Raw genomic sequence first — 13,075 nt, forward strand, 5'->3', positions numbered from 1 at the left:
TTAACCCATTTTGTGTTTATTTTTGTGTATGGTGTTAGGGAGTGTTCTATTTTCATACTTTTACATGTACCTGTCCAGTTTTCCCAGCATCACTTATTGAAGAGGCTGTCTTTTCTCCACTGTATATTCTTGCCTCCTTTATCAAAGATAAGGTGACCATATGTGCATGGGTTTATTGCTGGGCTTTCTATCCTCTTCCATTGATCTATATCTCTGTTTTGTGCCAGTACCATACTGTCTTGATTACTGTAGCTTTGTAGTATAGTCTGAAGTCAGGGAGCCTGATTCCTCCAGCTCCATTTTTCGTTCTCAAGATTGCTTTGGCTATTCGGGGCCTTTTGTGTTTCCATACAAATTGTGAAATTTTTTGTTCTAGTTCTGTGAAAAATGCCAGTGATAGTTTGATAGGGATTGCACTGAATCTGTAGATTGCTTTGGGTAGTAGAGTCATTTTCACAATGTTGATTCTTCCAATCCAAGAACATGGTATATCTCTCCATCATGTCATTTAAAGTTTTTAAAAGGCTATGAATTAAAGAGGAGAAAGCAGTAGCTGGGGAGTGGGGAAAGATAAAGGAGGAGGTAGGACTGTGGTTCTCTCACATTGAGTCACCTCGACACCTTTCAAAAAATATCCATGCTTTGTCCTTACTCACCTGTTTTCATAATCTCTGCAGGTAGGGCCTAGGCATTGACTATTTTTTAAGAGCTCCAGGTACCTTGATACCCACTGAAGGTTGAAACCACTGAGAAAAGATTTTTCTCTTAAGATGGGAGTGACTGAAGACTGTTTAAATACTGAGGAAAATGAACAATCTATAATTTATATAGCTTATTGATTATATAATTTATTGATATGAGATACCATTAGCTTATATCAGAAGATACTGATATTAGAGAATTAAATAGATCATTGACCTGGGAGTTAAGAGACATATGCACTTTATTTCTGACTGTCACCAATTTGCTATATAATTTTGTGCCAGTCAAAAAATATCCACACATGTATACAGTGCGGAGGCTATGATTCTGTACCTAAGGACCATTTCCATCTCAATTTCATTTTATTTTTCATCTACTTCTTGAGGAAAATCATGTCTGTCTAGAGTAAGTATCTAATTTGTATCTGCAGTTAAATATAGTTCCTATTCCAATTAATCTTAGGATGTTTCCTTAACTTTCCTTTTCTTCCATCTCTGAAATAAAAAATTTCAAAATGTTTACAGGATGAAGCACATCCTAAGAGAACTGCGCAGCTTAGAGAAACTCATACTGCGTTTACTGCATTCTCTTCTACTCTCAACATTCATACTCCAGGGAAATTTATTTTTAAATTAGTTTGTTCAATTTTGGAAAAACGTGTTTTACAGCTGAAAGGAATGAAGATTCATCTAGTTCTGCATTCTCATGTTGAAAGAGGAGGACACAGGATTAGAGAAAGTTAGCAACAGAGCATCTTATTCCCCCATTCTGTGCCTTCTATACTAGTCCACCCTTTGGCAGATGGGAAGCCTACATAAGCAGTGACACAAAAGCATCCAGCCTGTGTTGCCCTGGTGATATGGGAAGCTTCAGAAGCACCACAAAGCCCAGGAACCATCACTCTGATTAAGTGAAAGTTTTATTACATATCCACTTAAACGATATAATTTGATTAAGGCTGAGTTTTAAACTCATTTTGAAAATATCAAGCCCTAGAAAATTGCATCTATAATAATAACAAATGATTATCAAAATAGTTTGAGGCAAATGGAAAAATATGTATTCCAATCTCTTAGTTTTAAATATTTGTCATGGAGATCAAGAAAAATGAATTTTAGGGCACTTAGGTTAGACAGTGTCACTCAGAAAAAAGTTTGTCATATGTAAAAATAGATATAATTCCCATGAAACAAAAGAAGCAAAATCTTTTTTCAAAATACAGAGAAATTTACAAAGAGTAATTGAAAGGAAAAGGAAATGTATTCCTAGGTAGCAGTTGCAAGCATTATCATATCTCCTGGATGTAGAAGTAGGGCATCAGTTCAGTTATAAGATCATTTCAGCTCCAGCATTAGACTCAAGCTTACATAATGATAGTGAAAGTTCTAAGTATGCATATGGTTATAAAATGCTTTCAAGGTTAACTATGTGCAGTAAACACTCAGGAGTATATATTTTCAACTGAGCTTAGCTTATGGACTTTTTGTACTTATCGATTTGATAGACAAAATTAGAACTAAAATAAGATTTATTCAAACTGATTGAAAGAAAAAATTTTAGTTGTAATACTACAGAAAAGTTGAAATTTTATAGAAACTACTTTGACAAATCATTTGACCTAAAGTTCTGAATTATTTAAATGAGTTAACTCTGCAGAGAGGAAAGTGAACAGTAGTCAGCTTCTGATTCAATTTTTGTACTGTATCCCCCCTAAAAAAGTTACATGCAAAGCACTTATCCCATAACGCACATTTAAGAAATGTGAATTCCTTCCCTCACTGCTCCCCATTTTTTCAGTGACAGACTTAATTACCATTTCTGCAGGGGACACTGTATAGAGGCTCCATGGGCAAAAGGGAGGCCCTAATAGTCTCACTGAGATATGAGACCAAATAATTTAAAATTATGTCTCTGTTGGGTATCAGAGTTACTCTTGGCTCATCAGTTAAGAGTTAGCCTATTTCGATTCAGCTTTTACTACCATTTAGTATCACATAAGTACACTAAATTTCTTGCCTTGTTACTCCTGACAGATGAGCTGAAAACTCTTCGTGTTGATTTAACTCGAAGTCAAAGTCAAAATTGATAAAGCATTTTTAAATTTTATAATCAAATTAGAAACACCTCTCTCATTTTGACTTACTCTTTCATATCATCATTCAAAATTTAAAAAAAATAAATAGAATGTTGTACTATTTTTCTTACAGGGATTATAATATATTTAAACTTTTAGCTGTTCTGTTAGCTGGGAATGAGTGAGCGGGACTACTATTCTTGTAACATGAAAGAGGCAGTTCATCCCATTGTTAAATCACACATTGAATTCTCTCAAATTATCCTGTCAAGTTAGTCTTCTTACAATAATTATTCCAAAGCTTTGTTCTTGATTTTTATTTTAATAAACTGATGCACGGATCATCTGCAATAATAAAAGTGTGAAAATGTCCAGGAAAGTTAAAAAAGGTAACAAAAGAGGACTTTCTGTGCAAAAATTTCATATGTAAAGTCATTGAAATCAGAAGAAATAGTTAGATTAATGGAACAGAAGAGGACGTGTAGAATCAGACCCATGTATACATAAGAATATATTATGTAAAGATGGTGATATCAATAAATAGCATTGTGAAAACAAGCTATCTTTTGAAAAAATTAAGGTGAATTAAAGATTTAAAGTGGAAAAAAAATATTACAAGGTGCTACCCTCAGAATTAATGAACAAGGATAAATTTTAAATTTCTAAAAATAATTCAAGCCTAATTCCACCTCCATAAAATGTTTAATTTTTTCAACTATTATCCTATACATATTGTTTAATGCAGAAATGTATGTTCATTATGTTTTACATTCCATTTTATTTAATGTTGTATGATTGGTCTTAGGTCTATTTAGTATTTTTAGTTATTTTAATGAAATCTTATCTTTTTAACAGGTATATATAATTCACAACTAACAATTTAGTGTAAAGATTTTTGGATTTTTTCTCTATAAATATGTATCTAAATATGTTTGTATGCATTTATCTCACTGACAAAAATGGAGACATACTATATATACTATCACAATCCTTAATTTTTTTCTCTATACAATATATTTTAGAAACGACATAACCTTTAGAATCAAACTGTCTCATTTTGAAGTTCAAAACAAAAAGACCTTCTGTGGTTTTATTTGGAAACCAAATTGTAAAGAAATCATTCTTTTCTAAGTTAATTTCTAGGCTGCATTTACAATTTTTTCTACTTTGTTATCTATTTTAAAGAATATACTATTTCAAATTATTTTTATTTTTATCTGAGATTCTACTTATTTTGATTGATTAATTTTTGCCACTTTTATGTTTTGTTATTTTACTTTATAATTAAAAAATTTATACATCTCCCTTTTCCTTTTTCCATTATGGTGTTACTTGTATGATGTGCACTCTATTTACATTAATATTTTAATAACGTTTGAAAGTAAATATCCTACTTTTAACACTTTATAAATGAGTTAAAGCGGGTTTCCCTGGTGGCGCAGTGGTTGAGAGTCCGCCTGCCGATGCAGGGGACACGGGTTCGTGCCCCGGTCCAGGAAGATCCCACATGCCGCGGAGTGGCTGGGCCCGTGAGCCATGGCCACTGAGCCTGCGCGTCCAGAGCCTGTGCTCCGCAACGGGAGAGGCCATAAGAGTTAAAGCAATTCACAATCATGATACTGCAATTATCAATTTATAACTATCTAATCAAGCATTCTATATTTTTGTTTCTTTTTAAGGAGAGAAAAATAATTTTATGCTCTTTAGTGTTGTTTTCTCTTCCCTCATTCTTCATCATTAGTTAAATGGGAAAGTCTTTTTGTTGTTAGTTTTAACTAATGTTTCAGTATTCATAATAAGTAGTAATATCACATCCCTTACCTTTCTAGAGTATTCATAATTACTCTTGTTCTGTCAGTAATTACATCAATTTCTAGTTATAGTAAAGTTTTTTACTCATCTCTAAACTACATAATACTTATTCTAGAGAATTGCAGGAGACAATCTTTCTAGACAAGGCAGTTGAGGACGAGGGAGCGATTAGGAGGTGGGCTTGGCTTGGCGTGCACTCCGCACTTCGGGAACGTTACTGTGCGTGGAACATCTGCTTTTGGCCGACTATTGCCCAGAAGAAAAGATGTTTGGTTTTCACAAGCCAAAGATGTACTGAAGTATAGAGGTCTGCTGTATTTGCAGAGCTAAATCCTCCAGTTCTCGATTCACTGACAGTAAACGCTATGAAAAGGACTTCCAGAGCTGTTTTGGGTTACATGAGACTCATTCAGGAGACATCTGTAATGCTTGTGTCCTGCTCGTGAAAAGATGGAAGAAATTGCCAGCAGGATCAAAAAAAAAAAAAGCTGGAATCATGTGGTAGATGCAAGGGCAGGACCCAGTCTAAAGACTACCCTGAAACCAAAGAAAGTGAAAACTCTATCTGGAAACAGGATAAAAAGCAACCAGATCAGTAAACTGCAGAAGGAATTTAAACGTCACACTTCTGATGCTCACAGTACCACCTTAGGTGCCTCTCCAGCTCAATCTCCTTGTTATAGTAACCAGTCAGATGATGGCTCAGATACAGAGATGGCTTCTGGCTCTAACAGAACACCAGTGTTTTCCTTTTTAGATCTCACATACTGGAAAAGACAGGAAATATGCTGTGGCATTATCTATAAAGGCCGTTTTGGGGAAGTCCTCATCGACACACATCTATTCAAGCCTTGCTGCAGCAATAAGAAAGCAGCTGCTGAGAAGCCGGAAGAGCAGGGGCCAGAGTCTCTGCCCATCTCCACTCAGGAGTGGTGACTGAGGTTTATGTAGCAGGGGAACAAAAACTGATTTAAATTTTGGAAAACACCAACAAAATGACCCTCCTATTTTTAACTTGGATACCTGTTATTCTGCCAAAAGATGATTTCTAGAATAGTTTTGAGTGGGTTATTTTCCCTCCAGTTCCACAAAGTCTGAAGCCAGTATCTAGCTTACTGAAAGAAAAAAAAGAAGTGTACATAATATTTAAGATGCCGAGTATTTCATAGGAAAGCTGAATGCTGCTGTAAAGTGCTCTTTAAGGCTTTTAAAGAAAATCCCCTTCTAATGAATGAAATTAGGGGAATTTCAGGGGACAGAGATGGGATTTGTTGTATGATAAACGTATGTAGTTTTAGTCTTTCTATATTGAGAAGCAGTGGTTGGGGCATTTTTTAAGATGGCCGGCTACACTTGTTTTCCTTTGTTATAATAAATTTGTCATAACTCAGTAAACACAGACTTGCCCCTAGAGGTAGTTGTTAATAACTTTGAAATATTAAGGTGTTGCCAAGGTTCTGATGATTCAAACCTGTACTACTGAATATTAAGCAGGACGGACTAAGCTCTCTAGTGCGAATATCTTGAAGGAGTAATTTCTAAATATACAGAGGTAACTTGACTGTATATGTTGCATCCTGTGTCACCTCCCTCCATATTGATATTTGATAAAGTTTTTAATTTATATGAAACTTCTAAAGCAGAATCAAAGTTCCTCTTGGGGAAATGTCAAATCTTTAGGATCGGCAATCTTATATGAATAGTACCAAAGCATTACCCCTTGGTAGAGAATGCACTCTATTAAAAATGTTAAATTATCTGAAAAATAAAATGTGCAAGTCTTCAGGATGGCACATGAAAAAAACAGACATTAATTCTTCTTGGGGCACATGTCTTAGAGGGCTTGCAAGTGTGTAAATAATTTGTTTATGTTACATGACTGGTGACTTCATTGAAAATCTGCACAATTCAGTTTTAGCTCTGGATTACTTCGGTTGACCTTTGTGAAGGTTTTATCTGTGTAGAATGGTTGTTTGACTTGTTTTAACCTATTAGGGTTTTGGGTTTTTGTTTTTCATTCTATATTAAAGTAAAATTCTACTAAAAGAAAAGAGGTGTGTGTTAATGCTGAGTGGGTTGGTTTTGGTTTGGTTTCTTTTAGTCAGGCTTTCTGAACATTGAGGTGTTACATGATACATCCTAAACGTGAAGCTCTTCGATTGTAAAACCTTCATTAAAAGCCTTTTACTTGAACCCAAACCAAAGTACTATCTATTGCCTCTTTTCTAAAAGTTCAGGAAGAATATATCACCAGTTCAGACTTTTCATAATGTGGGAGGATCATTTGCCTACCTTGTAATAACATGACTCAGTGCTTATTTTTAAAACTGGATTTTAAAGATTGGATAGTATAAATAACAAGAAAGAGTGAGCCAATTTTTATGGGTACCCTATAGTTTTATAGTTCTTAATCTAAACTTAAAATTTTATATTTCTTCCTTTGGAAAAACCTACAAGCCACCATATGCACAGACTACATAGTGAGTTGGGTCAGCTCTCCCACAGACTTTGAGGTGTATTACAAGAATCCCATTTTCCTCCTGAGTTATTTGAAATGTTTTATTTTTCTCTCTCTCTTTTTTTTTTTGTACATTTTGGCTGCAGTATTGGTGGTAGAATATACTATAATATGGATCATCTCTACTTCTGTATTTATTTATTTATTACTAGACCTCAACCACAGTCTTCTTTTTCCCCTTCCACCTCTCTTTGCCTGTAGGATGTACTGTATGTAGTCATGCACTTTGTATTAATATATTAGAAATCTACAAATCTGTTTTGTGCTTTTTATACTGTTGGATACTTATAATCAAAACTTTTACTAGGGTATTGAATAAATTTAGTCTTATTAGAAAAAAAAAATATTTGTTCTAAATACTGAACTGCCTCTGTTTGGACCTCTTTATCCCTCTCCATAGGTTCTCTTGAGTTTTCTAGAGATCTTTACAGGAAACATATACTTGGGTAATAAATATTGCAGGTCTAAAAATGTTTTTAGGTACTTTTATACACAGATGATAGCTAGATTAAACAGACTAATCTTTGACTACATACTTTTAGTTTTTAATTCAACTTTTTATTTTGAGATAATTGTAAATTCAATTCACATGCAGTTGTAAGAAATAAGACAGAGATCTTGTGTACTCTTTACCAATTTCCCCCAATGGTAACATCTTGCAAAACTAAAGCTTATATCACAACCAGGATTTTGACACTGATATAGTCAAGAAACTGAACATTTCCATCACAAGAAAGGACATTTCTTTCCTTTTATAGCCACAGCATGTTGTTCTTTTATAGCCACACTCATTTTCCTCCTCCCACCTCCTCCTTTATCCCTGGTAACCAATAATCTGTTCTTCATTTCTATAATTTTGTCATTTCAAGAATGTTATGAAAATGGAATCATACAGGATGTAAACTTTGGGGACTGGCTTTTTTCACCAGTATAATTCTCTGGAGATACATCCAGGATGTTGGATGTATCAATCATTTCTTCTATGTTATTTTTTCTAAAAGTTTTAAGCTTTATAGTTAAAGTCAGTGATTCATCCTTGACATTGAAAATTTTCCCAGGACATGTTTGATCTTGGTTTCTGTTTGTCGGTTTTCTTCTTTACTTCCTCCCCAACTCAAATCATATTTCTTAATATATTGAAAGGCATCTTCAGTTTACAGTTGTACCCCTTATTAGTGATTCTGGGTTTTTTGTGTGTGTGTGAATTCTTTACATAGCACTTCTATTATTCAAAAATTTGTGTCTGTATCTTTTCTTTTCACTGGTGCATATCCTTCTCTTAAAACAGCACCTGCCACATGGTAGGTGCTATATAATTAACTGTTAAAGGATTAAATACATGAATATCTTTAATGTTTCTCAGCTTATCTGACATTTTCTTTCTCTGTTATTTTCCCCTTGTATTTTGTATTTCTTCCTTAAGTTTATATACTATTTCACTAAATTCAATTTGGGGTGTTTTTTTTTTAAAGGTACAGATTCTTTGTTTTTTAACATATTTATTGGAGTATAATTGCTTTACAATGGTGTGTTCATTTCTGCTTTATAACAAGGTGAATCAGCTATACATATACATATATCCCCATATCTCCTCCCTCTTGTGTCTCCCTCTCACCCTCCCTAGCACACCCCTCTAGGTGGTCACAAAGCACTGAGCTGATCTCCCTGTGCTATGCAGCTGCTTCCCACTAGCTATCTATTTTACATCGGTAGTATATATAAGTCCATGCCACTCTTTCACTTCTTGATTGGACTATTTATTCCAATGATGATAATAACTTGTTTCAAAGACCTGGTGTTTATAAAATATTTTGAGATGGAGTGCAACAGTGTCCCAGAGGAAAGCCTGGAGTTGCTCAAGGAAGGAGCACAAAGTCTAGTGGTGACCTAATTAGGTCATGAGATTGGTTTTATACATGAGGAATAAATAAACACACTGTGTATAATGGAAGTCATGTTTCTCACTGTGATAGGAAGGAGATACAAATATGGAAAGCAGGAATATTAGAATGAACTTTTTGGCATTGGATTAGAATTTCAGTCTTGATTTTCTAAACAGAAATAGTTATATAAATATATATTTATATATAAGTATGTATGTGTACACATACGTTGTATATGCATATAGATTTTTTTTTTTTTCTATCTCTGTTCACTGAGATGGTCTGGGAGCAATGGCACTCCAATAATAATGAGAACACCTAGTACCCAGATCTTGGTTTCAAGATGCCATTCTCTGCTAAAAGGAACCAGTGCTCCTTGGACAAATGGTTAATCCTAGCTGGGACAAATGGCTAATCCTAGCTTTTTTTTTTTTCACCAGGCAAGGGCGGCTGTACTCTTCCTTCTCAGACACTTTCTCACCCAGCCTGACCATGACCCGGCCTCGTTCCCACCCACTTTGTCCCTCCTTTGGTCTCGCTCTTGTTGTGAACAGAGCAGGACAATGTGGTCCTGGAGCTGGTTTTTTGTGGTGAAGAGAAGGAAGTGCTCAAAGAATGATAGGACACCTCAAAACAAGCAAACAAACAAAACAAAAAAACCAGGAGCCAGCCTGAAAGGACTCCTGCTGGCCAAATCTGGAACAATTTGAGCACCAGTGTAAATAAAGATAAAAACAAGTCATAGCCCATTAATGAAATAGGAGTATATGAGTCAATACAGAAAAAAAAATTAGTAAAGAAATGGGAAAAGAGAAAGCTCTACTTTATAACAGAATGCCAACTAATAAATCTAGAAGATATTGTGGAAATAAAAAATCACCATTCAGCAACTACCATACTTGTGGTGGAGAAATCTGGCTGGTACCACCTTTAACCAAGTGCATATCACCAGAAATGGTATCATCAAAATTGTATATGACCTATATGGTGGCCATGGAAGTGCCCTGCTGAGAGAACATATCTTGGAGAGAATAGCTGCTGACACTTCCAGCCACTAACCCTATGAATGCTGAGATCCACTTCTCCTAGTCTACTCCCAGCCAATCACTGAGCATGGTGGGGATACTTAAGCCTGTCAATTCCTGCCTGATGTGGGATTCCTCTAACAGGAAACATTTTCTTGGGGACACCCCATCAGTCTGTCTTGAGGTTTTCTCAGAACTGTACTAGAGTGTGAGTTCTTACCTCCTTCTCACCTTTCTCAGGTATTTGTCCCAAATATTGGTCTAAAGACCCTCTCTCTGCCAATTCCTGCTTCTTCCCCTTTATTCTTCACAGGCATTTCTCCCAATAAGTCTCTTTTGTGTTTAATTCAACTTGGTATCTTTTTCTTGGAAGACAATCCGATATGAGGCAATGAGAGGAAAAAAAGCATCACTTCTGTGATATTTATGCAAAAAATGCATAATCTGAATCTTTTCATGAGGAAACACGAGACAAACCCTCACTGAGGCATCTTGTACAAAATAATTGACCTGTAATCCTCAAAAGTATTAAGAGTATGAAAATAAAAGACTGAAAAACGGTTTAAGGTTAAAAAAGTCTAAAGAGACCATACAACTAAAATGTAACATGTGATCCTGGATTGAATGTCTTAGTCACAAAGTCATTATCAAGATAATCGGAAAACTTGAACTGGTTCTTTGTATTAGATGGTAAGAATGTCTTGATGGCAGGAGAGGAAATACTCACAGAAGAATTTAGGGACTATGAATGCATCATCATATCTGAAACTGAGTTCAGGAAGACCTTTGTCTTTGCCCTATACCTGAAATTTCCTTTAAATTTGGAATTCTCATTTTTCAAAAAGTAAATCTGGTGGTATGTGGAGTATGGATTAGAAGAGGCCAAGAAGTAAAGTCTCCAGACTTTCACAGGTGCCCAGATGAGAAAGAGTGGGCCAGCAGATTTGGCAAGCAACAATAGATTCAAGGTAGATTTAAGTGAGAGAATTAATGATTCATTAATAAATTGGATATGGGGGGGGGTAAAAAAAAGGGTATTTATTTTTTTCTTGGTGGTGTTTTTTTTTGGCCACACCAGGCCGCTTGTGAGATCTTAGCTCCCCAACCAGGGACTGAACCCAGTCCCACGGCAGTGAAAGCATTGAGTCCTAACCACTGGACCACCAGGGAATTCCAAAAGAAGTTATTAAAAATAAATTTTTGTTTCTGGCTTTAGCAACTGAGTGGAGGCTAGCCATTCAGTGTAGCAAGGAAGATGGAGGGGTTAACAGGTTTGGGAAGAAATTCATGAGTTCTGCTTTAGATATGTTATAATTAAGAATCCTAGTATTAGTAGGAAATTGGTTATATGGGTCTAGAACTTAGAGTAGAAGTTTGGGGCAGAGATGTAAATTTAGGAGTTATTAGCATATAAAAGCCATTGAAATTAATGAGATCACCTGCAGAGAAAGAAGAGCAGACATTGAAGAAAGAAAGTCCATAAATTAAACCTGGATTATCTCCAACATTTACATATCAGTTAAAGGAGGAAAGCAGGTAAGCAGACCAATTCTGATGGAAACTATTTAAATAATTGCTCATCTGTCCCATACTTCTAAAATGCAAAGTAGATAGGATCTGCATATTTATCCAAGAGGAAGTCATGCCAGATTGCTAGGTTTGTCAGCTCCTCTCTCTCTATGGTAATTTTCCCTCAGTCTATGTGGACTGACCATTCCTTCCTTCCAGCATTATCCTCCATTGCAATAGTAGCTGAAAACAGATGAACTCTAAATCTGGTTTTAAATTTGCACATGCAATAATAGGCTCATTCCTTATAAGAACTTGGGAATTATTGTTTCTCCTGGGGCTCATTTAGAAGCTTCCTAGCGTTAACAAACAGGTAACTATTTGCCTTATTACATATATAAGAGAGAGAAAACTATTCTCACTTTTAATTCACTATCAGTATAATCATCAAAGGGGACTGTAAATGAGAGTTTTCTTAAGAAATACAATTAGCTTGAGACTACTTAAGTATTCTTTCACAAAATTTTAACTCTGTCTCTGAAAGATACAAAACATATGTGGATTGATTTTGTATATTTTATGTTTGCTATTACACAAATTCAGTAAAAATAGCTGGCATTTTTATTTTTAAAGATAGGTCGTGGGCTTTTTGGGTACCCCAGTAACTGGTGAATGGGAAAGGAAAACAAAACTAAGTAGCCATTAAAACAGTTCTTCCTAGGAGCAGAATAAAATGGATGATCCTGATGACATTTTGGCAGGGGGATTTCTAGGAAGATGTCACAGATATTCATAGTGACTCCAAGGAAGATATCTGCTCCAGTGTCCATATGATATGTACTTTGTACACCCTTACAAAATTGTATTAAGAGAGATATTTAGAAAGCTGATGTTGAAAGACTTGAAGAATCTTACTTGATCTGTCAATTTAATAGAAAGAGTTCTATCTCAGCTCTGCCATTCACCTGTGAAAGACTTCACTAAATGGAGTTTGGCCCTGACATTTCCCTCAGTTCGTGTTTTCTGTCCTCATGTTTATGAACAAGCATAGCTAGGGTACTTGGCTCTAACCTTCCAAAATTTTAATAGTAAAATCAGTAGTAGTAGCATATTGAGTTACTTGAATGGTATTTGCCATTGCACAGAGTAAAAGAAGGGGCCAGCTGGAGAAAGTCTCTCTTACTTATCACTAGCCTGTACACAACTGCTTTTCTTCCCTTTCCTAGAATAGACCAGGGACCCTGATTAGGGCTCAGCTGAAGCAGAAATACAGAAACCAGATGTTTCATGGAGTCTTAGTCATAGGTACTAATGTATATTTAATTACTTTACTTCAACACCCTCATTCTCTCAGAGGCACTTGTCTTATTCCCTGTTTTGTATCATCACTGTATTGCCAACACCTAGAATAGTGCTTTGTATCAAGTAGATACATTACAAACATTTGTTGACTTACTGAATACTAAAATTATTATGACCTTGTGTAGATGGAATATGACTTGCTTACTTCACTGTATTTAATAAATATTCAAAAATGTTGACTCTAGGGAAT

General features: G+C 35.3%; 1 protein-coding gene and 1 pseudogene across 1 annotated transcript in view; both read left to right on the forward strand.

Moving 5' to 3' along the window:
- Nucleotides 1–2,235, forward strand: part of TMEM64 (transmembrane protein 64) — a 46,961-nt gene extending 44,726 nt beyond the window's left edge. Inside the window, exon 3 of the mRNA XM_028500571.2 lies at nt 1,227–2,235. Within this exon, the coding sequence (XP_028356372.1) occupies nt 1,227–1,445 (219 nt within the window). The 3' untranslated portion in view covers nt 1,446–2,235. The remainder of the gene's footprint in view (nt 1–1,226) is intronic.
- A 1,797-nt stretch (nt 2,236–4,032) lies between these two features.
- Nucleotides 4,033–7,039, forward strand: LOC102978611 (SIN3-HDAC complex-associated factor-like; annotated as a pseudogene).
- Nucleotides 7,040–13,075: the final 6,036 nt, after the last annotated feature.

This window comes from Physeter macrocephalus, chromosome 15, assembly GCF_002837175.3.
Source record: "Physeter macrocephalus isolate SW-GA chromosome 15, ASM283717v5, whole genome shotgun sequence".
Lineage (NCBI taxonomy): Eukaryota > Metazoa > Chordata > Mammalia > Artiodactyla > Physeteridae > Physeter > Physeter macrocephalus.